Source organism: Perognathus longimembris, chromosome 1 (assembly GCF_023159225.1).
Source record: "Perognathus longimembris pacificus isolate PPM17 chromosome 1, ASM2315922v1, whole genome shotgun sequence".
Taxonomy (NCBI): domain Eukaryota; kingdom Metazoa; phylum Chordata; class Mammalia; order Rodentia; family Heteromyidae; genus Perognathus; species Perognathus longimembris.
Genome location: NC_063161.1, coordinates 71,426,785 through 71,454,140, shown reverse-complemented (window position 1 = coordinate 71,454,140; position 27,356 = coordinate 71,426,785). Strand labels below are relative to the sequence as shown.

General features: G+C 56.8%; 4 protein-coding genes across 5 annotated transcripts; 3 read left to right on the top strand and 1 right to left on the bottom strand.

Moving 5' to 3' along the window:
- Positions 1-5,009: 5,009 nt before the first annotated feature.
- Fis1 (fission, mitochondrial 1) lies at positions 5,010-7,872 on the top strand. The gene is made up of 5 exons (XM_048368604.1): positions 5,010-5,166; positions 5,767-5,899; positions 6,977-7,053; positions 7,371-7,476; positions 7,571-7,872. Exons 1-5 carry the CDS (start codon positions 5,122-5,124, stop codon positions 7,666-7,668), a joined length of 459 nt encoding a protein of 152 aa, XP_048224561.1. The 5' UTR covers positions 5,010-5,121; the 3' UTR covers positions 7,669-7,872.
- A 142-nt stretch (positions 7,873-8,014) lies between these two features.
- Positions 8,015-13,372, top strand: Cldn15 (claudin 15). Its single transcript, XM_048368585.1, has 5 exons — positions 8,015-9,661; positions 11,781-11,945; positions 12,696-12,777; positions 12,851-12,967; positions 13,110-13,372. Exons 1-5 carry the CDS (start codon positions 9,445-9,447, stop codon positions 13,210-13,212), a joined length of 684 nt encoding a protein of 227 aa, XP_048224542.1. The 5' UTR covers positions 8,015-9,444; the 3' UTR covers positions 13,213-13,372.
- Positions 13,373-14,708: 1,336 nt separating this feature from the next.
- Znhit1 (zinc finger HIT-type containing 1) lies at positions 14,709-19,288 on the bottom strand. 2 transcript variants are annotated; one of them, XM_048368596.1, is made up of 5 exons: positions 19,157-19,288; positions 16,193-16,363; positions 15,802-15,881; positions 15,512-15,681; positions 14,709-15,419 (listed from the first exon to the last, which is right to left on the bottom strand). In XM_048368596.1, exons 1-5 carry the CDS (start codon positions 19,173-19,175, stop codon positions 15,398-15,400), a joined length of 462 nt encoding a protein of 153 aa, XP_048224553.1. In that variant the 5' UTR covers positions 19,176-19,288; the 3' UTR covers positions 14,709-15,397. The 2 variants fall into 2 exon arrangements, with proteins under 2 accessions (XP_048224553.1, XP_048224545.1); XM_048368588.1 differs by lacking the exon at positions 19,157-19,288 and adding an exon at positions 18,547-18,904.
- A 33-nt stretch (positions 19,289-19,321) lies between these two features.
- Positions 19,322-26,965, top strand: Plod3 (procollagen-lysine,2-oxoglutarate 5-dioxygenase 3). The gene is made up of 19 exons (XM_048368581.1): positions 19,322-19,477; positions 19,867-19,958; positions 20,076-20,212; positions 20,321-20,484; positions 20,624-20,736; positions 21,118-21,181; positions 22,192-22,289; positions 22,427-22,528; positions 22,657-22,782; positions 22,861-22,982; positions 23,128-23,232; positions 23,724-23,849; positions 24,027-24,168; positions 24,325-24,438; positions 24,525-24,593; positions 25,213-25,317; positions 25,528-25,674; positions 26,046-26,171; positions 26,515-26,965. The coding sequence occupies exons 1-19, from the start codon at positions 19,333-19,335 to the stop codon at positions 26,668-26,670; spliced, it is 2,253 nt and encodes a 750-aa protein (XP_048224538.1). The 5' UTR covers positions 19,322-19,332; the 3' UTR covers positions 26,671-26,965.
- The last annotated feature ends 391 nt before the right edge of the window (positions 26,966-27,356 follow it).

The following is a 27,356-nucleotide window of genomic DNA, read 5'->3' as shown; positions in this document are numbered from 1 at the left end:
TATATACATTATATATATTATATATATATATATATATTCCGGTACTTCTTCCCCGGATCCTGTAGCCACAATGTCACACAACAGTTGGCGAGTCTGACAGAAGCCTCTGTCCGGTTCTTGGCTGCTACTCGTCCTACCTCGCCTCGCCCCGCCTCACTCACGAGGCCTCGCACAATCATTGGCCAGCTCTTCTCAGAGCTCCGCCCCCTTTGTCAAGGTCCCGTCTCCTGCAGTGAGCACCTATTGCGCCGGCGCAGACACCGCCTGGTTTCTACCGTTTCCTCCCCCACCCCCCCATACCGCCGCGCTCTCCGGGGTCCTCCAGACCACCGAGCTGGAGTCCTAGAGCAGGCCCGCGCAGGCGCACGCCACACCCGGAAGTGCCGGCGCCTGGGCCGGCGTCGTCGGTGGGAGGATGGCGGATCCATTCATTCATTCATTCATTCAACAGATGCTGGGGGGCTTGTACGGTGGCGGGACGTGAGTGAGGCGCACTGTGCCCCCTTAAAGGGCTGAGGGCCAGCTGACGGTCCTGCTCGCTGTGGGGAGCCGCGGACCCCGGCCCCGCCTTGCTCGCCGTGGGGACGCTAACCCAAGCCGGCCCTTCCCGCCGACCGGAGTCGCCGACCGGTCGCTCCGACGCCTGTGGGGTGCGCGGGGTCATCTGAGGTGAAGCTGGAAAAGTAAGTAGGGGCGACCCCGATGGGCTGGTGTGCGCGGTGATGAGCCCATCCTTCTGCGGCAGCCCGGAAGGGATGTGGATCTGCGCTTGGGAGCTGCTACCGGCCGTTGGGCTGGGGTTGCACTGGAAAGATGGGTGGCTGCGTGTGATTGATAGGGACATAAATCTGTGTAAGGCTAACTAACGGCCTCTTCCAGGATGTGTAAACTTCCATGACAGCAAGGGCTCTTCTCTGTCTGGCTTATTTCTCATATCTATCACTTAGATCCCTAATAACAGGTTGGATGTGTGGATGGATGGATGGATGGGTGAGTGGATTCATTTGTGTGTGTGTGTGTGTGTGTGTGTGTGTGTGTGTGTGTGTTGGCAATCAAAGCTTGAACTCAGGACCTCATGTTCTCACTTGACTTCTTTGCTGAGGGCTAGTGCTCTACAACTTGATCCATGCCTCTAATCTGGCGTTTTGCTGATTAATTGGAGATGGAGTCTTGTGGACTTTTCTGCACTGGCTGATTTTGAACCATGATCCTCAGATCACAGCCTCTCGAATAGCTAAGATTGCAAACATGACTTCACAAGGCTCTTGATGAAACTTCTTAACTGAGTAGTTAGTAGGTGAAACTGGGAAGTATGAGTGACAGATGAAGGAAAACTGTAAGAATACAAGTAGTCTAGTCCTGGTAGTAGGTTTTTGTGTTTTTTTTTTTAACATTCCTCCTAAGCTAACCACTGATAACAAGCTGAAAGCAAAGAAACCTAGAACTCACTCCATCTGCAAATGGACTCCAGAGAGAAAGAAGGCCAGAATCTGCAAAAACAGAACAAATACCAGTCCTAGATTATTTTCTCAGCACCCCAAAATGTCAGCTTCCTGTCTGCTCACCCACGACTGAATTTGACAAAAACATAGTTTTCTTTTGAATATTCCCACCTACCTGCATGAAGTCATAGGGCTGACTTGAAGCTTGTATTTTATTATATTTCTGTTGCATCATGTAATGAAACCATTATGTGGTGTTTTTATTGTTTGCTTATTTTCTCAGATAATGCAGGAAAATCTTCATTATTCCTTTTTTTTTTACTTTTTATTGAATATTTTCTCAAATAAATGTACTCAGCCAAGTATTTTCACATTATACTGTATATTAAAAATGGCCAGGCATTGCAGGGGCACCAGTGGCTCACGCCTGTAATCCTAGCTACTCAGGAGGCTGAGACCAGAGAATCTCTGTTCAAAGCCAGACTGGGCAGGAAAGTATGTGAGACTGAGACTCTTATATCTAGTTAACCACCAGAAAACCGGAAATGGCACTGTGGCCCAAGTGGTAGAGCTCTAGCCTTAAGCTGGTAAGCTCAGGGACAGTGCCCAGGCCCAGAATCCAAGCCCCATGACCAACCAAAAAATAAAAAGGCCAGGAACAGTGCCTCCTGCCTGTCATCCTAGGTACTCTGGAGGCTGAGATCTGAGGATCAAGGTTTGAAACCTTTGGAGCAGAGAAATATCCCAGACTCTTATCTTCAAGTAGCCAGCAAAAAGCTAAAAGTGGAAGTGTGGCTCAAGTTGTATAGTACCAGCCCTGGGCAAAAAAGGTAAGAAAGGACATGAAGCCCTGAGTTCAAGCCCCATACTGGTACGCAAAAAAAAAAAAAATTTTAAACAATAAGATTTCTCCTTTAAGCGTGCAGCTTTCTTCACTTACTGCAGTGGCAGCTGAAATGAAGCAGCAGGGTAGGACTCAAGTTCAAATTCCAGCTCCTCTGCTTCTAGCTCAGTGTCACCGGGCAGATGACAGAACATCTGGAGCCTCAGTTTCTTCAGAGTTCAAAAAGGAGCTAAGAATGGCATCTTTTGTGCTAGTCACTGGTCCTAGCCACCCTGGAGACTGAGTGTTGGGAATCTGCTTTGGCCTCCCAACTTGTGTTTCTCCCATGGCATGGCCCTCTGACTACCCTTCTTCCACTCCTCCCCAGGGGTATCTTCCCAGAATTCAATTTTCTTTTGCATGTTTTTGTTTTTGTTTTTGTTTTCCTGCCTTGGGGCTTCAACTCTAGGCCTTGGCACTGACCCTGGGCTCAAGGCTAGTGCTCTACCACTAGAGCCACAACAACACTTCTGGCTTTTCTGAGTAGTGTACTGGAGATAAGTGTCTCACATGGACTTTCCTGTCCTGGATGGTTTCTGAGATCATCAGATCTCAGCCTCCTGAGTAGCTAGGATTACAGGTGAGAGCCAGTAGTCCCAGCACAGAATTCTTGGAATCTTATCATCTAATCCCAAATAATGGGAATCTAAACAGTTTCAGCCTTAGCCACGAGCCACTACCACAAACTTGCAAGGCAAGTCCTAAAACTCTTTGAACACTCCAGCTGTGACCTTACTCCCCACTCATGACCTTACTTGAAGTCCCTCACCCCTGCACCCATTACACCTCATATCCTAACTCCTCAGGCCACCCTGGTGTCCCTCATCAACCTTCATGAAAGTTCATCTGGTCTGTTTTCATTCTGTCTTTCAAATCTGTCTTTTTCCCTGAGATATGAGGGTGCAGGCTCTAAGCCGTGGGACTCAATTCTCTAACCACAAAAACCAGAAGTGGAGCTGTGACTCAAGTGGTAAGAGTGCCAGCCTTGTGGAAAATGCTAAATGAGAGCATAAGGCTTTATGCATGTGACAGGTGTTTGTTTGGATGATAACCCAGGCACTGACCTCTTTACTATTAGTACTTGTGTCTGTTTAAACAGCAGTCTCGGGGCTGGGAATGTGGCCTAGTGTTAGAGTGCTTGCCTCACATACATGAAGCCCTGGATTCAATTCCTCAGCACCACATATATAGAAAAAGCCAGAAGTAGTGCTGTGGCTCAAGTGGCAGAGTGCTAGCCTCGAGCAAAAAGAAGCTCAGGGACAGTGCTTAGGTCTTGAGTCCAAGATCCAGGGCTGGCGTGCACATGCACGCACGCGCGCACACACACACACACACACACACACACACACACACACACACCCCATAAGGAAAACAACTTTCATTAAATAAAGACATTTAAACAAGGGAACTTCCATTCCATTGAAAGGTTGAATCTAGGTGGAAAGTCTGCAAGTCTAACCACCCATCATTTCACTTCCCCTTGCTTCACACTGCCTCCCCTCTCCGCAGTACCCAAAGATGGCTTAAACATATGAATACTGGACCCTTCAAGAGACACTGCTTCTCTTTAAGTTCCCGTTATAGTGAAACCAAGTTGTTAGACCCAAAGTACAGGAGTCTCAAAATAAGCCCACCACTTGCCTCCTTATTCAAGGGCAGAGAAAGGAGGTTTTATTACACAGCTTGGAGGCGTGGGGGGGGGGGGGGGCCCAGGCGTTGTGTGTGCAGACATTGTCTTCAGGTTCAATAGGGAAAACAGAGGGAGTGAGACAGATAGGTCTGTTTCAAACAGTACCAGGTCACTGGTGTGGCCTGGTTAATCTTTATCTGTCTCCACCCTGAGAGGAATTGGGGGAGAATTGTTAGCTTTGCTATTAGAATGACTGGCAGGTGGCCCTGTTTTTGTTTTATTTTATTTTTTGCCAGTCCTGGGGCTTGGACTCAGGGCCTGAGCACTGTTCTTGGCTTCTTTGTGCTCAAGGTTAGCACTCTACCACTTGAGTCACAGTGCCACTTCTGGCTTTTTCTGTGTATGTGGTGCTGAGGAATCGAACCCAGGGCTTCATGCATGCAAGGCAAGCACTCTACCGCTAAGCCATATTCCCAGCCCTGGTCCTCTTTTTTGTTGTTTCCTGTCATATGAGGAGAAGGTTTTGCCTGTTTGAGGTGGGAGTCTGACTTCCACCATAGATATTTATCTGTGAAACCTTTCTTGGAGTTCAAGGTGATTGCAAAGGGACTGCTGCACAGAATAGCTCAGCTCAAAGGACATAGATGCAGAGTTAGAGGACCTGTATTTCATTCACATAGTTGCAAAGTGAGGGGGGCTGTAGTTCATCCACAGGGTTCAGCAAAATATCTTGTAAGTTTTTCAGATGCAGTAGTATTTGCTGTGCAGTGGACCCGCCTCCTGCTATCCATATGACTAATACCCCATTCTCTATCTTGCATAGAGGCCCCAGATATCCTGGTGCTGATTATGATTATGATTTTGGCCGATGCGGTTCCTGCTAGGTGTTCCATCCTGGGGGCTGGCCTGACAGATTCCTGTCTCGGAATTCTGGGTTGGGTTTGCGGGCTCCCAAGGAGGCCGCGGTGGCCGGGTGGGGTGGTGGTCGCTGACGGTCCGGGCGTGCGCTCTAGCGCCCCCTGTGGCCGGGCCGGCAGGAGCAGGCGGGGCCGGGCCAGACCGGCCGCATCCGCCGTGTTCCGGAAGTGCCTCTCCGCCCCTGCACCGGACCATGGAGACTGTGATCCTGTAGAGTCCGTGGTGTGAGGACTGCGGGGGCGGCGGCCATGGAGGCCGTGCTGAACGACCTTGTGTCTGTGGAGGATCTGAAGGTGAGGTCTGGCCCGCGGAGGCGAGGGGAGAGTGGAGGACGGGTCCCGAGCAGAGTTCCGCGGAGGCCAAACTCGCTCCCAGCCTCGGCTTTGCCCGAGGCAGTCGAACTACGGCTCCCGGCAGCCTCTGTGGCGCGGGCTCCTGGCCGAAAGGCGCTCCTGGCCCAAGAGCCTGCTGGGAGTTGTAGTTCCTCCCGCCTCCATCCGAAGGCCTGGAGTCGGCTTCTGGGTTTGCAGAGCCGGGCGCACCGGGTATCCCCTTAGGGTTGAGGCGGCGCCAGTGCCGAGCTTCGTCGGTGGCCTGGCAGCCGTGGGGGGCGGGCCCTGCCTCTGCTCCCTCCTTTCTGCCACGATGAAAGCGCGGGCGGAGCCGGGCGCCTCCCTGAGACCTCGGGAGTCGCGGGCCGGGCCGGCCGAGTTTACCGTCCCACTGCCCAGGCGGTGCCTGGAGCCGCCAGTAGGCGGCCTCGCCGCCGGGCACCGCGGGGAGGAGGGCGGGAGCGGAGCCGCGGGGTGCCAGGCCCCTTGGTCGCGGAGGAGAGGAGAGTGGCCGGCACCCTCGGCTCTGAGCGCTCGCCCCTCTCCTCTCTTCTCTGGCAGAAGTTTGAGAAGAAATTCCAGTCTGAGCAGGCGGCGGGCTCCGTGTCCAAGAGCACGCAGTTCGAGTACGCCTGGTGCCTGGTGCGGAGCAAGTACAACGATGACATCCGCCGGGGCATCGCACTGCTGGAGGGTGAGGCGCGGCCCCCCACCCTTCCCGCCCGCCTCCGGCCAGGCGTCCTCCGCCACCGGCCTCCCTCCATCTCAAGTGCCGGACCCTACCTCGAAGCGCAGTCCCTCCGCAGTCCGAGAGAATGGCTGGAGCTGGCCCTCCACAGCCGCAGCTTCCACACTTGCAAATTTCTAACAATCTAAAAGATTTTGAAGAAAAAAAAAGACATGCTGTCTGCTGAACATGTGCAGACATTTCTAATGCTGGTACTGGAGCCTGGGCGCTGTCCCTGTGCTTTTTCACTCAAAGCTGGCGCCACAGCTTTTTTGTTGGTTAATTGGAGATAGAGTCTCATGAACTTTCCTGCCCTGGCTGGCTTCGAACCTTGATCCTCAGATCTCAGCCTCCTGAGTAGCTAGGATGACAGGGCCTGGCAAGTGTCTTTGTTAATGCAAACACAGAGGCCACACTGGCAGTTGGTTTTTCCTGGTTTCCCTGATGGGGCTAAGCAGTAGACGGGGTCTTTGGTCACGGACAGTCCAGCTGCAGACAGTGCAGACCGCTAGGAGGGATGCAGCAATTGCAGAACTTCTTGGGGCAAGCTCTGGGCCCCAAGGAAAGTCTATTGGGGGGGGGGTCACTCAGGGAGGATGAGTTAGAAAAACGGAACCCCATCCTTCTAGTGGCCAGATTGCTCCCCATTCTCAGTCATCTGGTGGCCAGGGACGGCAGCAGGATGCACAGCAGAGCTACCCTTTGTTTTTGTTTCTTTTGATTAAGACAGGTTCTCACTGTGTAACTATCCTTGAGCTCATGATCCTCCTGCATCAGCCTCCTGAGTGCTGGTATTTCAGGAGTGTGCCACAGTACCTGGCAAGTGTAGAACTGCCTTTGGACTTCTCCTATGCCCTGGATTCCTGTCCGTTCACAAGGATGCACAAGCTGACTATCACTGATTGTGGGATCTGTGTCACTGGGTATCGGGCAGCTCCTGCCACCGTGGAGACGCAGCATTAGTGGGAGGTGGAAAGTAGTCTTTTGGAGCACCCCATTAGGAGAAGAGAGACAATTTTCACTTTCTTCTTTCTCTTCCCCAAGAGCTGCTGCCCAAAGGGAGCAAGGAGGAGCAGCGGGATTATGTCTTCTACCTGGCTGTGGGGAACTACCGGCTCAAGGTAAGGCCTTCAGGAAGGCTACTGGCAGGCAGGCAGGACAGGCCCCTTGAAGGAAGGGGAGAAGAGGGGGTCCTGCGGGTGTGGGAACCCAGGGGCTGGCATGCCTGGGGTGTAGCCCATGCCTTGGGCTCTTATCTCCCCTGGCTTATCACCCTGCACAGTAGGGTTGGTGGACTCTACTCCATTGGGTGGGGCTGGGGTGGTGAGGAGGTGGAGGGAAGAGCAGGCACAGGAGGAAAGGAGCCCAGGTTGGGGGGGGGGGTTGCTGGGAGCCCACGGGTGCCCATGTTGTGGGGTGTGTTTTCCCTGGAGTGCAGGAATATGAAAAGGCGCTGAAGTACGTGCGGGGACTGCTACAGACAGAGCCGCAGAACAACCAGGCCAAGGAACTGGAGCGGCTCATTGACAAGGCCATGAAGAAAGGTGACAGTCTCTGTGCCCCCCCAGGCACTGGCTCACCCCAGCCTCAGGGAGAGGTGCAGCCATTCGCCTCCTGACCCCCTCTCCCTTTCCACAGACGGCCTGGTCGGCATGGCCATTGTGGGCGGCATGGCCCTGGGTGTGGCAGGCCTGGCCGGACTCATCGGGCTGGCTGTGTCCAAGTCTAAATCCTGAAGGAAGCCGGACCTGCTCCTCAGCCCCAGGCACCTGAGAGGCAGAGAGGACGTGAGGGGCCTGGCCATCCTTGCCAGCCCTCTCCCTACCCTCTCTCTGTGCTCTTGTCATTGTCCCCCATGGCCTTCCATCCCTGCCCCCTGTCCACTTGTGATCTAGCCTGTCCTTTGCTGTGGGATGAGTGTAAATAAACATGGGCCATGGCTTGGGATGCTGGAGTGTGATTTGTGGGAGGGGGCCTCACTATGGGCAGATGGTGGTCACCCATGGTCCTCTCCTGCCCCGGGCCCTCTGGCTCCCGCCCTCTGGCCACTACAGGCCTCTGCTTTGTCCTCTGAGCTGCCCGGCCCACATCCTTCCTTCCTCTCCTCCCCCATGGCCCTTCCGTGGCTTTCTGTGGCCCAGCACCCTGTCCCAGGGGAAGGCTGAGATTTATGTCCCGGGTCTCCTCTCACCCACTCAGCTGCCTCTCACGTCACCAATGGAGTTTTCCACACCAGAGGCCCCCACTCAGCTTCCTTCAAGGCCTCCGCCCTTCCCTCCCTTTGTCTCCTCTGAGGAGGAAGGGGGCCATGCAGGGCAGGACAGGGTGCCCTGGTGTGGAGTGGTGTGTGGGAGAGGTTGGGGGCACAGGGCATCCCAGTTCAGCCTGTGGAGCGGGAGGCCCCACCCAGCCCACTTTGCCTGCACCCTGTGGTGCCAGGCTCTGCGTAGGCCTGTGTCCTCACCGCATACCTCTCGTTCCACAGCGCCTGCCTGGCCAGTGGGGATGGGAAGAGGCACCTACCAGGAAAGGGGGTTGGTAATGGGAGGATGGGTGCCCCCCCCCAGGTCTATGGCCACCTTGCCCTAGACAGGTGCTGGGCGTGGCTTCCAGTCCATCATCATTAATACAGCAGGTGACAGCCGTTGGTTGGTAACGGAAAGCTTTAGCCCCTGGGCAAAGAAACCTAGCTAGAGCCAAAGGTCAGCTCCTAGAGCCAGGAAAGCCGAGTTTGGGCAGGTGGCTCCCCTCAGCCTGTAGCATTCAGATGGGTACTTGGCAAGCACTAGCAGGTAAGGACTGTGATCCCCAAATGACAACCCCAGAGCCTGTAGTGCCAGTCAGCCCAGGGCCCCCAAAGCCCCTGGGTAAGATGGCATCTAGTCTGGACCAGCAGGTGGGGTCCAGATCCCCTAGCTTCCCACCCCTTTGCCAGCCTGCTTAGTCCTCTGTGAACTGGCACCCTGGGGGGCTGGCTGTGCCCCGGGGGTAGGCAGGGAGCTAGCCTGAGGTGCATTTCTTTGGGTACTGTTAACTTTCCCCTCTTTGCCAGTCTGACTCCATTCTCTGGCCCTGGTGAAATCTGAGTCAGAGCCAGAGCCGGCCACTTCCCCTTGGCTGTGATGTCTCCCTTGGGGCGCTCCTGCCCCAGGGCAGGGGCTGGGCTGCTGTCCTTCCAGGCGATAGTCTCTGGGCAAGTCCACTCCTCCACCTGGCAGGGCGGGGAATGGGGCGGCCCGGAGGCTGGGGGCGGGGGTGGACTTTTGGCCATTTTTCCCTCCATCTCTTGTCAACAGCTGCAGAGTGAGCCTTGCTCCACTCACTCCTCTGACCTGCGAGGAAGCAGAGACCCAGAGGGCAGTAGAGAACCCTAGAGACTGAGGTGGAGGTGGAGGAGCAGCGGGTGGAGCTCTTCAGCGAGGCTCCCTGGCCAGAGCCCCTTGGGGGCCCCCCAGGGGTGCTGCCCTCCTGCCTCTGTGGGGCCGCTGCCCCAGGGGGGCCTGCTGCTCAGGATGTCTCTGGCTGTGGAGACATTTGGCTTTTTCCTGTCGGCCCTGGGGCTGCTGATGCTGGGGCTGACGCTGCAAAACAGCTACTGGCGTGTGTCCACCGTGCACGGCAACGTGATCACCACCAACACCATCTACGAGAACCTCTGGTTCAGCTGCGCCACCGACTCCCTGGGTGTCTCCAATTGCTGGGAGTTCCCGTCCATGCTCGCCCTGTCTGGTATGGGGGCCCCAGGGGGTGGGGGTGGGGGGTACTAGATATCAGGGATTCAAGCTCTGGGTCCTGGGTAGCCACAGTCAGGACCTTCTGGGCACCATCTGGAAATAGAATAAGGCCTGGCTACACTCGTGCCACTGCCTGTAGGGGCCAGCATGGCCCCAAGTCAAGCCCCTGCTGCTGTTAGCTCTGGGCCCAGACCGTACGATGGCCTGAGCCCTGTGCCTGCCATCTGCGCCCTTAGGACACAGGTGCAGGGCAACAGGTGGTTGCAGTGATGAAACCCAGCTTGTGAGCACACTCCGCACATTTGGGGTTTTGTTCTAGGTAGGACTGCTGGGGTGGGAGTGAGGCCGAGGCCCCACCTGGGGCTTTGGGGGGGTGGATTGGCTGCCAGTGTCAGGGACCTACCTGAGTGCCCACAGCCTGGTGCCCGGCTGCCCTTCTGAGCTCCACAGGACCCTTGGGGAGGCCTGGCTGAGGTGGAAAGGGGGTGCCGGGCAGGCGTGAATGCCAGCTGTGTGAGCATGCGTGTGTATTTGGGGACCTCATGGTGGTTGTTGAGGTTCTTAAAGAACTGTAGCCTGGGCTGTGAAATTTTTCTGATAGCTACACTGCCTCTGGCTCAGCCCATGCCCTCCTGCTCCAGAAATCATGGCCCTCAGATCTGAGCATCACGGTTCAAAGCCGGCCCAGGCAAGAAAGTCCAAGAAACTATTTTCTATTAACCACCAAAAAGCTGGAAGAGGAGCTGTGGCTCAAGCATTAGAGTGGAAAAAGCAAAGGGAGAGTGCCCAGACCCTCAGTTCAAATTTTAGGACTGGCGCGTGAGCGCGCGTGCGCGCACGCGCACACACACACACACACACACACACACACACACACACACACACACACACACAACCAGCATGCCCTGAGCATCTGGGTACTGACACCTGCAGACTCCTCTGGCTTAAGCTCTCAGCCTTTTGTCCAGGACTGACTGTGGGCAGGCAAGCCATCTCCCCATCCCCTGTGAGAGCTGAGGCCAGTGTGGGCCCCAAGCACCGCGGAGGCAGAGGGATGCACAGCTGCAGCAGCCCGTGTGAGGGCATTTGCCTGGAGAGCCTGGCACCCATAGGGCCTGTGGGGCTGTGTGAGTGTGCATAGCTGGCGTGCAAGGACATGGGTGGCCTCACCTGCTCCATTGCCCTCCTCTGTGGACCCCGTGCCTGCAGGGGTGGGTGGGCACAGAAGTGGAGTCCCTGCGGGCCTACATGGGCCACGGGGTCCTGAGGCAGCTGGAAGGAGCCGGGGCTCGGCTCGCTGGAGCCCAGGGCCCAGCTTCTCCTCCAGGGCTCTGGTGTCCCGAGGGAGGGGGCCTGGCTGTCACCTCTCCCAGCGTGTCTGGGGACACCTCCCGAGGGGCGCAGAATCGGTGGGGACTCTGTAGGGAGTGGCTGGGAGTCTGCATGTTCTCCTAGAGAACTTTGTCCCCCTCCCCGCTCCCTAGCGTGGGCCACTTGCCCTCTTCCTGGTAAGGACCCAGCCTTTTCCCTTCAACACATGCTTGGGCCCCACCCGGGAAAGGGGTACAAGGTCCTTGAGACCGCTTGGCGACTATCAGGGACAGAGGAGGAGGAGCAGGGCCAGGAAGGAAGCGGCAGCTGCCCTCAGCTTTGAGAAAGGGGAAACTGAGGCACCCTAAGCATATGAATGGAGTGACTTGGATAGGTCCTGAGCCTAGTAACCCACCTTTCCAGAGCAGAAACTCCCCTGACCCTCTGCCATGGGCCACTACAGCCCCCTACTGGTCATTCTGGGAAGGCCCTCAGGTCATGCACTGGGCTTGGGGCTTGGAGTCAGAGGTGGGGTTTGATGGCTTCATGAAGTCCTGACTCCCAACAAGGGGTGATGTTTGCATTTCTACTGCCATGCCTGGGAGAAGATTGGCCAAGGAAGAGGCCACAGCAGTCCAGGGGGCTACATACGTAGGAGTGCCAGGTGGGACCCTGTAACAGGACAGCAGTGGGGAAGGGGCCTGTGGTCTTCTAGGAACTGGGAACTAGCAGGGACCAGGGCCTGGGGCTGGAAGGGCAGGCCTTAAGGGTAATGGCTGTGTCCCGCCCCCACTCCCTCCCAGGGTATGTCCAGGGCTGCCGTGCTCTCATGATCACCGCCATCCTCCTGGGCTTCCTGGGCCTCGGTCTAGGCCTGCTGGGGCTGCGCTGCACCAATTTTGGAAGCATGGAGCTCTCCAGGAAAGCCAAGCTGGCGGCCATCGCAGGCGCCCTGGACATACTGGCTGGTAATGGGGAAGGGGGTGGTTCTGGGCTCTCTACCCTCATCTCCTAAGCCGCCTTCCTCCACCCACCTCTGTACTTCTCAAATCTCTGGGGAGAACCCGGGGCTCACAAGGTCAGGTGTGAGCCAGGTAGTGGCAATGACCCGAGCCAAGTGGGCCTGGAGAACTTGCACTGCCATGAGGTAGAGTTAGGTCACGGGCCGGGTCACCCAGCCGTGTCACCCAGCCACGTCACACATGCTGGATCCACTTCACCCATCCTGGACCCATGTCACCTGTGCTATGCCCACAGTTCAAAGCCAGCCTGGGCAGGAAAGTCTTTGAGACTCCTATCTCCAATTAACCATCAGAAAACCAGAAGTGGTGCTGTGGCTCAAGTGGTAGAGCGCTAGCCTTGAGCTGAAGAGCTCAGGGACAGTGCCCAGGCCCAGAGTTCAAGCCCCATGACCAACAACAACAAAAGGTTCACAGCCAGTGGAGAAGTGATAACCAGGTGGAGGGCTTTATGAGGCCCAAGCAAAGGGGCCCTGGGCCTTCAGAATACTCAGGATTGGGATATGGGCTCCAGGCCTTAGGGGTAGAGTGAATAGGGCGAGGTGGAAGGAGGAAGGTCGCTCGGTGAGGGTCCTGAGTGTTGGAACAGGAAGGCTTCTGGGCTGGAGTGGGAGGAAGGGATTGGATAGAAACACCCCCAGTCCCCAAGTCCCCTTTGCTCTGGCTCCACGCACTAGTGCAGCCTCCTCTACCTCCCAGGAGTCTGCGGGATGGTGGCCATCTGCTGGTATGCGGTCAACATCACCCAGAACTTCTTCAACCCTCTGTACAACGGGACCAAGTGAGTGGGGAGCCGCCTGCTCTGAGGTTGGGGGGGGGCATCCTTCCCCCCTCACCATACTCACTCCATCCAGGTATGAGCTGGGCCCTGCCCTCTACCTGGGCTGGAGCGCCTCCCTGCTGTCCATCCTGGGTGGCATCTGCCTCGGCTCCAGCTGCTGCTGTGGCTCCAAAGAGGACCCGGCCACTCGGTGAGGAGGAGGGGCAAGCAGGGGGAAGGGGCAAGGAGGGGAGGATGGGGTGAGGAGGAGGGCCAGAAGGGGGCGACAGGGTGAGGAGGGGACAGAGGGGGGCAGGGAGAAAGGCTCCTCTGGTGACATGCCTCTCCCACAGGCCCAGGCTTCCATACAAGGCATCTACGGTGGTGGTGGCGGCCCCTGCCTCCTCGGATGAAGACATTAGCTTTGGAAAATATGGCAAAAATGCTTACGTGTAGGTGTAATAGGTATTGGAGTCCTGGCCTGTGGACCCCCCAGCTCTCTGCATCACCCCCCAGTGGGAAGGGTCCCCTTCCCAGCCCTGGGACCAACTGCCCCTAAAAAACTCAGGGAAGTCCTGCCCAGGCGCACCACTACCTCCTCTTCCTTGTCCCCTTTCCTTGGCGGGGGAGGTGGGGGAGGGGGTGGCGGCCCACCTCATCATCTGGACCCCCCCAGGCCCAGAAGGGCTCTGGAGTCCTTCCTCATCTGTGTGTCCTATATAAATACGTGCATAAATAAATGTATATTGTGACTCTCAGGGCTGTCCACTGCCTCTGGACTTCCTTATCCAGCACAGCAGTGTCACAAGGGCCCTGTGAATGGGGATGGCCCCACTGGGCATGCGTCAGACCCACAGGGTCTGCAGCAGGTGCTTTCCTGAGGTTCCATGTCCAGCTTAGCCCCAGGCCCTGGGTGGTGGGCAGGCTGGTCACAGGCCCCTGGGTACCAGGTAGGAGGCTGCTAGGCAGAAGCTGACATCCAATGGCCTGGGCCTGTGCAAGTGCCTGCGTCCTAGCTGCCGAGCAGTCCCCTGGCTTCTGTCTGCACTTCTCCCTTACTCTCTAACCTGGCCTCGCACTGCACCAGCCCTCTTGCCTGCCTGTTCATATCCCTTCCTTTCAGGAAAGTGTCGGGCAAGCTCTCGGTGTGTCCCTTAGTGCCAGCTCTGTTCCCTTGTCCTCATCCCTCTCAGGCTGCACAGCTAGAACAATATGGACACACTGACTTTTTTTTTTTTTTTTTTGGCCAGTCCTGGGGCTTGAACTCAGGGCCTGAGCACTGTCCCTGGCTTCTTTTTTGCCCAAGGCTAGCACTCTGCTACTTGAGCCACAGCGCCACTTCTGGCCATTTTCTGTATATGGTGCTGGGGAATCGAACCCAGGGCTTCATGTATATGAGGCAGGCACTCTTGCCACTAGGCCATATCCCCAACCCCACACTGACATTTTTCTGCCATTACTTTCCAAGCTGTTTTTTTCAGTCAGTCCTGGGGCTTGAATTCAGCCTCAATACTGTCCCTGAGCTCAAGGCTAGCACTCTACCACTTGAGCCACAGTGCTACCTCTAGCTTTTTGCTAGTTAATTGGACATAAGTGTCCTTCACAGACTTTCCTGCCTGGACTGGCTTCAAATTGCAGTCTTTAGATTTTACCCTCCTGAGCTGCTAGGATTACAGGCGTGAGTCACCAGTGTCCAATATGGCTGGTAGTTCTGGGGGAGCACTTTGCATCCTGACTGGGTGTGCAAACACAGATCCACCTGTGTTAGGGTTCCTAGTGGTGTACAGCCCCACACCTGGATTAGCCATAAACCTGCAGCCAGCACTACACAGCATAGATCTCTTGCCCTCCCGCCCTGCCTCAGGCCTCCTGAGAGAGGGAAAAAGAAGTCCCCAAGGCAGGCAGGGACAGCCTCAGAAGGTGCCAGCAATAACACTGTGGGACCTCAGGAATAGTTCACTCCAGTCATTTATTCATGAGACACAGACATGAGGCAGCTGAGGAAGTCCAGAATCCAAGGCCACCAGAAACTTGTCTGTGCAGCCGCCCCACAACAGGGGCTCCCCAAGCTCCACTGCTCCACAGGACAGTGGCTCCAAGACAGGCTAGCTGACCACTCCGATTGGTCTAAGTGCCAGAGGACAAAGACAGGACCTAGTCCTTGTGTACCCCCCCATTTCCTAGCCACCTGGAGGGAAACCGACAAATTAAGAAAAAAAACTAAAGTGATAACCAAACAAAGACAAAATGCCAAGAAGCCAGGCATGGGCTGGTGCACTTGTAATCTCAGCACCTGGGAGGCAGGAGCTCAAGTCTGAGATCAGCCTGGGCTACATGGCAAGACACCATCTCAAAAAAGAAAAATGTAGCCAAGGCAGCTCCGTGGCAGGGGCTGAGCAGGGGCTGAGCGTGGATCTGTCCTGGTGAGGGGGGAGGGGAGCAGGGGGCAGCCTGTGGCCCACACCCTCCCCACCCCATGACCAAGCCCAGAGGCTCCTCAGCGAGGCCTTTTAGTCCTACAGCAGTCTGTGGGCAGGGCCAGCCCTGGTGGTCAGTCTGTGGCTTCCTGGGCCAGGCAGCCTTCCCTGCCGGTCCTCTGCTCCTGCCTCTGTCTGCTCAGTGTTGGGTGGCTCTACCCCGCTCACACAGTCCACTTCAGACACCTACAGACAGAGAAGGCCAGGGGAGGAGCCAAGACTCATGAAGCTGTGGGGATGAGCAGGGAAGTGGGCATGGGGGGAGGGGGGCAGCTCACCTGGTCTCCTGGTGGGTGCCCAGACAGCGCACGGTACAGTACCGGGCACCACAGCTCACGCAGGTGTAGGGCGAGGGGAAGCCGCACACAGCACAGAAGGGGCGCTGGGGCCGCGACGGGGGTCCTGCGCAGGCTGTCAGGTAGTTGGGGCCTTCAGCCACACTCAGGTTCTGCACAGGTGCATGACACTACACTGACCCACACGGCACCTCCTCACTGTCCAGGCCTGCCTAGGCTACCTCTTCCTTCCCAAGGATCCCCCTCCCCCCACTTGCCAGCCCCTCTCTTACCTGCTCCTCCAACAAGGCCTGGAAGTTCTTTCGGAAGCGGAGTTTAAAATGATCACCTCGAGTTTTCTTCTTTTTCTTTCCTGGCAGTCAAGAGCAATGAGTTTGCGTGACGTGTGGAGGCGGCCACCAAGCCAGGGACACCCCTGTCACACCTCCCTGCAGCTGCCCAACTTCACTTCTCCAATCACAGCCCACTCTCATCCCCATCCCACCTCAGTCTAAGGCTTTCTTCCCCAACTACCTTATTGCACACACGAGGAAACTGAGGCACACAAAAGGGAGGGTGGTGCTATCACATGAGCTGATTACCAGCAGGGCCAATCAGCCTCCTGGCCTAAAGGCCTGCCACCACCCCAACTCAGCTCCTCAGCAGCATCTCCTGGGGCCTTACCTGTGTCTGCATCATCGTCAAACTGAGGCAGCCTCTTGGCGAGCTGTGGAAGGCCCGCATGGGGGTCATCCTGGAAGTTGTCATTCTCAAGGGCCTCAAGCTGCCGGTCGATGCGGCGCTGGCGGGCAGCCCGGTCCAGCACACGCCGCTGCCCAGGGTCCTGGGAGCGAACTAGATGGAATGGGATAAAGAAAGTCTTGGACCAGGTGCCAGTGGTTCAGCCTGTAATCCTAACGACTCAGGAGGCTGAGATCTGAGGATCTGCCAGCCTGGGCAGAAAAGTCTGTAAGTGGCACAAATTGTAGAGTGCTAGCCTTGAGCACAAAGAGGCTAAGGGACAGCAGTACCCCCAGGCCCTGAGTTCAAGCCCCAAGACCAGCAAAAAAAAAAAGGGAAGTTCTGGAAACTGCATTGGTGACTCAGTCCTGAAAGCCCAAGCTACTCAGTGATCTTGCCTCCACAGAACAGTTCACTAACTCCTCCCAAATAGTAAAAAGCCAGGCTGGAAGCATGGTTCCGTCACAGAACGCCAGCCTAGCAAGTATGAGGTCCTGTGTTCAAACTCTAGTACTTCCAAAAGAGAAAAAAACAAACCTGCACCTCTACTGAATATACATAGGATTCTTGTTCTTGTCATTATTCCTAAGTAAAACCAGGTCACTATTTACACAGGTAGCATTTGCATCATATTAGGTATTGCCTATAATCTAGAGACTTTGAAGTACAGGGAAGGCAGGATCTATGAAATATGACAGCATTTTTATATTGGGCCTTGAGCACCGCAGAGAGTTCAGTGCCCAAGCAGAGTGGTGGTCCTGGAACCCATCCCCTATGGGCACTGAGGGGTAACTGTACTGAGCTCTTTGCCAGGCATGGTGGTACATACTTCAACCCCAACCTTGGGGGAGGTAGGAGCAGGAGGATCTTGCGTTTGAGGCTAGCATGGTCTGCTATGTTGAGACACTCTTAAAATGAAGGAATAAAAATTAAAGCACCGGGCTGGGAATATGGCCTAGTGGCAAGAGTGCTTGCCTCCTACACATGAAGCTCTCGGTTTGATTCCCCAGCACCACATAGACAGAAGTGGTGCTGTGGCTCAAGTGGCAGAGTGCTAGCCTTGAGTGGGAAGAAGCCAGGGATGGTGCTCAGGCCCTGAGTCCAAGGCCCAGGACTGGCAAAAAAAAAAAAATTAAAGCACCAAGTTTTGGTCACGCTGTCTATTTCTTCCTTTGCAAGGCCCAGGCAGCACCCAGGTTCCAGTAATGCAGGAATTTACAGTCTAGTGTGAAGAGAAATGTGCTGCAAGACATGGAAGCACAAAGTAGTACAGAGCACAAGACACAAATACTGAGCCTGGCTTTGGATCAGTCAGGGGAGATTTCTAGCGGTAAATCTAGGCTGAAGCCTAAGTCATGAGCAGCCTGGACTGGGGACAAAGGAAAATGTTTAGGCCTTGGTGACAGCCTGCATGAAGGAAGGCTACAATGGAAGAGCAGGTGCCTTTAACAAACCCACAGGTATTCAGCCTGGCTGGTGAATGATGTTTGTAGGGAGGTTGTTTTCAGATTAAGGCAGGCCAGATGTCTCACAGTCTTACTTTCATGTATGTAAAGAGGGTGAGATCTACGGAGAGACTGGAGAAATGTGACATCACTCAACTCAATCTACTGCAAGTCAATTTAATAGTATTCACGTCTTTATCTTTCGCTCTCAAAATCTCCAAATTTAAGTCTAGACAAATCAAAATTTGCTCGAATTACAGCTAAGTGCTGGTGGCTCACACCTATAATCCTAGCTACTTAGGAGGCTGAGATCTGAGGATCACAGTTGGAAGCCAGCAAGAGCAGGAAAGTCCATTAGACTCTTATCTCCAATGTACCATAGGAAAACTGGAAGTGGAGCTGTGGAGTCCCAGCCTTGAGCAAAAAGAGCCCAATGTCAGCGCCCAGGCCCCCAGTTCAAGCCCCAGAACCGACAAAATGAATGAATGAATAAAATTAGAAACTAATTTCCTCAGGCAGTGCTAGATACATTTCAAAGGTTTAACAGCCACATATGCCTAATGTCCCACTGCCAAGACAGAGAAACAACAGTCTCATCATGCCTCTCATCATGTCCTCTCCCCAAGGCACGTATAACCCTGACACGCAAAAGTGGATCCGCAAGTCTCGATCTCAGAAACTCGGCTTTTGGAATCACTTTTTCCCTCTCCATCCCCAGCCAGCGCCCGGCGTGGAGCAGGTGTGAATGGTTCGGGGGCTTCCCTAATTCCGGTGAGACCTGCGAGACCACAAGTCCCAGCTGGGTGTGGATCGGGTGGTAGAAGCGGGAGAACCGCTGGGGAGCTCACATACCCGACGTTTTCTTTTCCACCATTTGTGCAACCCAGTTGCCGGAAGAGCCCACTGCGCATGTGGACTAAACCAGCCAACCAAGTGGCGGCAGAGCCACGCTCACTTCCGCGAGCGCAGGCGCGATGCAGCCTTCCGCCGGCTTTTCCCGTCACGGCGTGACGTTCCCTTGGAGACGGGAACGCTTTCCGCCATGTTTCTTAAGGGCAGCCCTACTTCCGGCCTCAACATGGTTGCCCGAAAGTCTTTAAACCTCGAAATGGCTTAAAGAGGTGGTGCCACTGGTTTTTCGAGAAATGTTCTTTTCCTTGAGTCCTTCTAAGGGCGCTTTATTAAATATGGGCAGCCCCCGGCTTAGAGTTCCCCCACTCCGGAGACGGTGGGGGGGGGGCGGGGGGAGCGCGGGACTCGAGGGGGCAAACCGCGCCATCCCGCCGTGGGAAGCGCGCCCCCGCCCCCGCGCGCGCAAGCCCTGCGGCCCCCGGCCCGGCCTCACTTCCCGTCTGGGTTTCGGGCTCGTCCCCTCCGCGCAAAGCGGCCTGCGCGCCCGAGCCCCTCGGCCCCTCCCCAGTCCCCGGCCCGGCAAACCCTCGGCGCCCGGGACAAGCCTTGCCTTGTCTCGCCGTCTGCATCTCGGGTTCTCCGTAGCCTCAGGCTACGCCTTTTTTTCCAGGGCGGAGCCCCGGGCCTGCCCCGCTGGGCGGCCCTGATCCCACTTCTAGAACCTTCCCCGGCAGTCGGACTCTAGCCCCGTGTGAGCCTGCACGCAGCCCCGGCCCACTGCCCCCCATGGCCGCGTGCGGCCTGCGACCCCGACTCCTGCTGCTGCTGCCGCTACTGCTGCTGCTGCTGCTGCCGCCGCTCCCCGCAGCCTGGGCCTCGGCCTCGGCCTCCGACCGGGACCGGCCCCGGGGCGGGATCGCTGTCAACCCAGGTGAGAGCCCAGGGAGGGCCGTCCCCCGGGGGTCCCGCCGCTCCTCGCCCCCGGGCGGGAAGAGTTAAGAGGGAACTGGTTATCCGAGAGATTCGAGGACCCCGGTTCATAGCCAGCCAGGAAAGGCCATGAGCCTCTTTGCTCTAACAATCCATCAAAGGACCAGAAGTGGAGTTGTGGTTCAGGTGGTAGAGCACCAGGCTTGAGCACAAAAAGCTAAGGAACAGTGCTTAGGCCCTGAGTTTAAGCTTAAGAAAAAAAAAAAAAAAGAGTGTGTTGGGCGTTGGGGGGGCTGGAAAGTAGAAGGCAAAGGGCTGAGTGGAATAAGGAAGGGGTGAGGGGCTGTGCCTGGGCAGGTGGGCCTCAGCTGTGTTCTTGATTGATAACAGACAAACTGCTGGTGATCACTGTGGCCACGGCAGAGACAGAGGGCTACCTGCGCTTCCTGCAGTCTGCCAAGTTTTTCAACTACACTGTGCGAGTGAGTCAGGGTTTCCGGGAGGGGGCTGGAGGCTGTGTACAGGGGTCCCCACACTTAACCTCATCAGTTCTCTATATGCCTGAACCCCCTCCCTTGCCTGGCGCATCTCTCCCACAGACGCTGGGTCTGGGGCAGGAGTGGCGAGGGGGTGATGTGGCTCGAACAGTTGGTGGAGGCCAGAAGGTCAGGTGGCTAAAGAAGGAAATGGAGAAATACGCTGAGCTGGAGGACATGGTCATCATGTTTGTGGACAGGTCAGGAAGGGCTGGGATGGGGAGAGAGGAGGGGAGATAGCAATGGAGGAGGGAGGAGGTGCTGCTCTCCCTAGAAGCCTCCTGCTCATCCTCCCCTTCCTCTCCCAGCTATGATGTTCTTCTGGCCGGCAGCCCCTCAGAGCTGCTGAAGAAGTTTATCCAGAGTGGCAGCCGCCTGCTCTTCTCAGCGGAGGCCTTCTGCTGGCCCGAATGGGGGCTGGCGGAGCAGTACCCAGAGGTGGGCACCGGCAAGCGCTTTCTCAACTCTGGTGGTGAGTGACAGGGGCCTTGAGGCAGAGGAAGGGGCCCAGAGTGGTGGGCAGGATGTTGGGGGTCCTCCAGGTGCTCGAGGCTGGGTCAGGCCCTGAGGACCCTGAGAGGCTTGGAATCAACCCCTCCTTCACCTGCCAGGCTTCATCGGCTTTGCCCCCACCATCCACCAAGTCGTCCGTCAGTGGAAATACAAGGATGATGATGATGACCAGTTGTTCTATACTCGGCTCTACCTAGATCCCGGGCTGCGGGTAGGGAGGAACAGGGGTGGGCAGGGGAGGGGTTGGGAGTGGGTGGGAATTGTCCCTGTAAAGGGGGCTCCAGCTGAATGGAGAGGCTGGTGGTTCACACCCATAGTCCTAGTTATTTAGGAGGCTGAAATCTGAGGGTTTCAGTTAGAAATCAGCCAGCAAAACAGTGAAAGTGGTGATGTAGCTTAAGTGGTAGAGCACCATTCTTGAGCAGAAAAAGCTAAGGGAGAGTGAGAGGACCTAAGTTGAAGCCCCAGTACCAGCCCCTCTTCAAAAAAGAGAAGAAAGAGGGGGAGAGGGAAGAGAGTTGGGAAAATGTAGAGCATGAGGAGCTGGGCCCCCTGCACCCTATAGTTAACCATCCCATCCCACCCTGTACAGGAGAAACTCGGCCTTAATCTGGACCATAAGTCCCGGATCTTCCAGAACCTCAACGGGGCTTTAGGTAAGGAGGTGCTGGAGGTAGGCGGCAAGGGGCCCTGCTTCCCAACAGAGGTCCTGGTGGAACTAAACCAGTATCCACCTTGCCTATGTATATATGCTTGTGCATTCACACTTGTGTACAACTTACCTGTGTACATACATTGTGTATTCATACCTGCTCCCATCACCTGTATATTCAACCTGTGTCCCCTTCACCTGTGTGTTCTCACCTGTGTCCACCTTACCTGTGTATATGTGTCTTTGTGCCAGTGTACACTTAAACTATGTGTTCTCACCTGTGTATACTTCACCTGTGTACATATACCTGTGTGCACCTCATCTGTGTCTTCACACCTGTGTATATGCACCTGTGTACACCTCACCTGTGTGTGCACACCTGTGTCCATCATGCTGTAATGAAAACATCTGCTGAGAACATGCCATGTGCTCAGTTACCCAACCTAGAGTGTTAGGTCCTTGGTCACGTTTGGCACAGGGCCTCCTGAGGAAAGGGTCTCTGGCTGTCCATCCTGGACAGATCCTGGGCAGAGGAGGCAGCTGACTCCCTAAGGGCTATGGCCCACCCCACGTCATTGCAGATGGCAGAGCTCTCCAGGGTGGCAGTAGCTGCCCAGAACCTACAGAAGGGCACCAGTCCATTTGAGCTACAGTCCAGAGAAATCACCCCACTGTGTGTGTGTGTACATGTGTGTGCATGCGCTTGTGCCAAGTACTGGGGCTTGAACTCAGGGCCCAGGTGCTGTGGCACTATCCCTTTTATGTGTAGGGCTGGTGCTTTACCACCTAAGCCACAGTTCCATTTCCAACTTTTTGATGGTTAGTTGGAGATAAGAGTCACAGATTTCCAGCCCGGGCTGACTTCAAACCATGATCCTCAGATCTCAGCCTCCTAAAGAGCTGGGATTACAGGTGTGAGCTACCAGCACCTGGTGACACCCCATATTTAGAAGATCCTGTTGCTTTCTCCTGGAGAGAAGTGATCTAATTCTCCTCCCTTGCTACTTTCCTCAGATGAGGTGGTCTTAAAGTTTGATCGGAATCGTGTAAGGATCCGGAATGTGGCCTACGACACGCTTCCTGTGGTGGTCCATGGAAACGGCCCCACTAAGGTGCCCCCCCTGACCTCTGTCCCTTCCTGCTCCAAGCCCTGGGGGTCCCCAGTCTCCTCTCTCTTGCCTCTGGTGCCTGCCATGGCCACCTGCCTATGGATAATTGGGCCGTGGCTCACCCCCCCCCCCCCCCACAGCTGCAGCTGAACTATCTGGGAAATTATGTCCCCAATGGCTGGACGCCCCAGGGTGGCTGTGGCTTCTGCAACCAGCATCAGAGGACACTCGTGGGGAACGGGGTGAGACTGGTGGGTGGGCTGGGCAGGCGGGCCACGGTGGGTTGTGGGAGCTGGCATGAGGGCATGTTGGGCATGGTGGGGGACTGCGGGGTGGTGGGCCCCCCTGAGCCCCGTGTTGTGCTCTGCAGTCTGTCCCCCAGGTGCTCCTGGCCGTGTTTGTGGAGCAGCCCACCCCGTTCCTGCCCCGCTTCCTGCAGCGCCTGCTGCTCCTGGACTATCCCCCCGACCGCGTCACACTCTTCCTGCACAACGCTGTAAGACACCATCGCCTCTGGGGGGACCCCCTGCCCCCTCACCCGCCTTGAGCCCTCACCTCCCCTTCTCGGCCCCAGGAGGTGTACCACGAGCCCCATGTCGCCGAGGCCTGGCCACAGCTGCAAGACCACTTCTCATCTGCGAAACTGGTGGGGCCGGAGGAGGCCCTGGGCCCCAGAGAAGCCCGGGACATGGCCATGTGAGCAGGCGCCCACACCCCACACCCATGAACACCCAGGAGGCCACACTTGCCTCTTCTCAGGGGCTGGCATCCCACCATCCCCCCCAGGCCTTGGCGCCCACTTTGGCTCACACCAGCTCTTGGGGGTCCTATTGCCTCCCAGGGACCGCTGCCGACAGGACCCCAAGTGCGAATTCTACTTCAGCCTGGATGCCGACGCCGTCCTCACCAACCCTCACACCCTGCGCCTCCTCATCGAGCACAACAGGTTCTGCTCAGCCCGAGCCCCTGACACCGAGCACCAGGACTCCCCTCACCTCCCCCCAGCACTGGGACCCCCTGCCTCACCCCCCCCCCGCACCAAGACCTTCCACACCTCCTCCCCTGAGCACCAGGACCCCCCACTTCCTCCCCACCAGCACTGGGACCCTCCACCTCCTCCCCTGAGCACCAGGACCCCCCACCTCCTCTGAGCACTGGGACTCCCACACACTTCCTGGAAACCCTGAGCACAGACCCACCCCTACACCTCCCTGAACACCGGGACTCCCCCCACACTTCCCCTGAGTACCAGAACCCCCTCTCCCCTCCTACCCCAAGCACCAGGACCCCCCTCCCTCCACCTCATCTCCCTCCAGCACTGAGATCCGCCTCCCCTAGAACCAAGACCCTCCCTCCCCTTTCCCCACTTCAGCACCAGGAACGCCCCTGCCATGCCATGGGACCCAAGGCCTCAGGACAAACCCCCTTTGTCTGCAGGAAGGTGGTCGCCCCCATGTTGTCCCGGCATGGCAAGCTGTGGTCCAACTTCTGGGGGGCCCTGAGTCCTGATGAGTACTACGCTCGCTCTGAGGACTATGTGGAGCTGGTGCAGCGGAAGCGAGTGTGAGTCCGGCCTGCGCTGCAGCCTCTGCTCGCACCCCTTAGGCCCCCCAGACCCTGGTTGGGACCCATGTGCTGGCCATGGGGGACTGTGGGTTGGGCCTGGCACATGTTGTGAGCAGCCGTACTCACAGGGGCCATGGGGCCCCAGGCTCAGGGCTGGGGTGCACTTGTCTGCAGGGGTGTATGGAACGTGCCCTACATAGCTCAGGCCTATCTGATCCGGGGGGACACACTGAGGACCGAACTACCCCAGAGGGACGTGTTCTCAGGCAGCGACGCAGACTCGGACATGGCCTTCTGCAAGAGCCTGCGGGACAGGGTGAGTGTGAGTGGCCGGGGGGCGGGGGGAAGGGGTATCACCATGTGTTATCTGTCCTCATGTCACCACTGTGCATGGGGGCATCACGTGCCACCGCTGCTCATGGGGGAATGGGGGGCTCTGTGTGTCAACTGTCCTCATGCCACCACTGCCCAGGGCATCTTCCTCCATCTCAGCAACCAGCATGAGTTCGGCCGGCTCCTGGCCACTTCCCGGTATGACACAGACCACCTGCACCCCGACCTCTGGCAGATCTTTGACAACCCTGTGGTATGTGAGCCAGGGGATGCTGGCATGGGAGGGTGGCCCAGCAGTGGGTGGGAAGAAGGCTCCACTCAGTGGCTATATCCACCCAGGACTGGAGAGAAACATACATCCATGAGAACTACAGCCGTGCCCTGCATGGGGAAGGCCTGGTAGAGCAGGTGAGGCCCTCAGATCCCGACCCCTGTGTGCCCTGAACCTTCCTGACCCCCCCCCCAGGACCTCCCAGTACCCCCCACCCACACACCCCAAGGCCTCCATACACTACCACCCACCCCTTCATACCCCGAGACCAGAGCATCTTGGGTCCCTTGCTGGACTAGGGGTGGTCACACCGTGCCTGCCTCACCTGAGGGGTTGCTACTCAGGCAAGGCAAGAGAATCAGCTGGAGGCGAGGCTCAGTGGTAGAGGGCTGGCAAGCAAGCAGGAAGCCATGCCACCAAATAGAAAAGAGAAACCAAGGCAGAGCCATGGGTCACCAGCTGCCAGCAGGGGTGTTAAACCAGTGATTCTCAGCTGTCCCCTGAGGGCGTGGGCATTCATTTACCATGGCTTCCTGATAAGCCAGCCCCGGGCTACCTGGGTTGGCCTCTTCAGGGCAGACTGTGCTGTTGGCAGTGAGTTTGAAAGCCACTGTCAGGGTGCTGGCCCAGCCCCTCCTGCCATGGCACCACGATGGAAGGGCAGGAGGGCTGGAAGGGGGGGGGACGGTGGCTCCTGCCTCCTTCCTGCTTCCTCACCCCCTCCCCACTCAGCCCCCTCCTCACTGCCATCCCCAGCCGTGTCCAGATGTGTACTGGTTCCCACTGCTGTCGGAGCAGATGTGTGATGAGCTGGTGGAGGAGATGGAGAGCTTTGGGCAGTGGTCAGGGGGCCGGCACGAGGTGAGGCTCTGGAGAGAGGTGGGCGCTCACTCTTCCTTCATTCCTGGAGCATTTCCCCAGCCATTGGTGTGGGCTGTGGGGTAGCATATATTCTGTGGACAGAAGTGGGGGGACCAGGGGATTTGCAGGAGAGGGGATTTGTGGCCCAGCGGGCACAGGGTTTGGGGACTGTGCCCAGGGATGTGAGTGCTCAGGGCCCACTGCCCGCAGGATTCAAGGCTGGCCGGCGGCTACGAGAATGTGCCCACTGTGGACATCCACATGAAGCAGGTGGGCTACGAGGACCAGTGGCTGCAGCTGCTCAGGACCTATGTGGGGCCCATGACCGAGCACCTCTTCCCAGGCTACCATACCAAGGTGGGCTGCCACCCCACTGCACCATGGATCTGCACGGAGACCTCTAGCATTCTGGGGAACATGGAATCGGCTCTGGGTTCAAGATACTGCAGGAAACAATGACCCATGTTTTTCATCCTAGTTACTCAGAAGGCTGAGATCTGAGGATTGGGCTTCAAAGCCAGGCCAGGCAGAAAAGCCCATGAGACTCTTGTCCCCAATTAACCACCAAAAAAGGCCAGAAGTGGAGTTGTGGCTTTAGTGGTAGAGTGCCAGCCTTGGGGGGAAAACCTGAGGGAGAGCATTCAGGTCCCCAGTTCAAACCCCAGCACACACACACACGAGCCCTCCCCCCCAGCCTTGCCTGCAGCCTCTCCCGTTCCCACCCACAGACCCGTGCAGTGATGAACTTTGTGGTCCGCTACCGGCCAGACGAGCAGCCCGCACTGCGGCCCCACCACGACTCCTCCACCTTCACCCTCAACGTCGCCCTCAACCACAAAGGCCTGGATTATGAGGTGATGCTCACCCTCACCCCTCAGCTGGCCTGTTCCCACTTTCCAGTTAGGTGTGGGCAGCTTCCTAGGGTGGCTGCCCTCCCCCTGCTCCTGTCCCCACCTCTCCTCCCCGTCCCCCTGCTCCTATCCCCACCTCTTCCCCCCCCCCGCCTCCTCCTCCATGTCCAATCCCCCTCCTCCCCTGCTCCATGTCCAATCCCCCTCCTCCCCTGCTCCATGTCTAATCCCCCTCCTCCCCTGCTCCATGTCCCCTCCTCCCCTGCTTCATGTCTGCTCCTCCTCCTCCTGCTCCATGTCCGCTCCCCTTCCTTCCCCTGCTCCATACCTGCTCCCTGTCCTCCAGGGAGGTGGCTGCCGCTTCCTGCGCTACGACTGCATCATCTCATCCCCAAGGAAGGGCTGGGGGCTCCTGCACCCTGGCCGCCTCACCCACTACCACGAGGGGCTGCCCACGACGTGGGGCACACGGTACATCATGGTTTCCTTTGTGGACCCCTGACACCATGCTGCCAAACTTGACCTGCCATTGTGCCTTCTTGGGGGGCCCAATCCCCCATCCTCAGGGCTCTGCCCATCTCCTGCTTTCTGACCGTGAGTCTGTGTGCCCGGGCCTAGAAGTGTCACCTCCTCCCCACCCATGGCCCGTCAGGAAGCTCCCAGCACCCCCTGCCCTCTCCACAGTCCCCGAGGGCTCCTCAGGGATGGGGGGAGGAACTCTGGGGACTCCCTATGTATTAAGTTATTATAATTTCTTAGCCCCCCCCCTCAATAAAGGAGGGTTTTTAAATGGTGAACTCCTGACTTTTGCTTTGCATGGTCTTGCATCTGCCTGTTCCTCTCCACCTCCTGTCTCTGTCATCCAGAGTAGGGGCCCTGGCAGACTTGTTTCTTTGTGTGTGCCCAAACAGCATCAAACTCAGCCTTGTGCATCTAAAAGCTTGGCTTTTTCCACTCAAGGTAGCTTAGTGGTAGAGAGCTTGCCTAGCATGCATGAAGCCCTGGGTTCGATTCTTCAGTAAATAGAAAAATATAAACAGAAAAGGCTGGAAGTGGCACTGTGGCTCAAGTAGCAGAGCACTAGCCTTGAGCACAAAGAAGCTCAAGGACAGTGTCCAGATCCTGAGTTCAAGCACAGGACCGGCAAAAAATGTGTGTCCATTGGCTTCACACTTCCATCCTTCCATC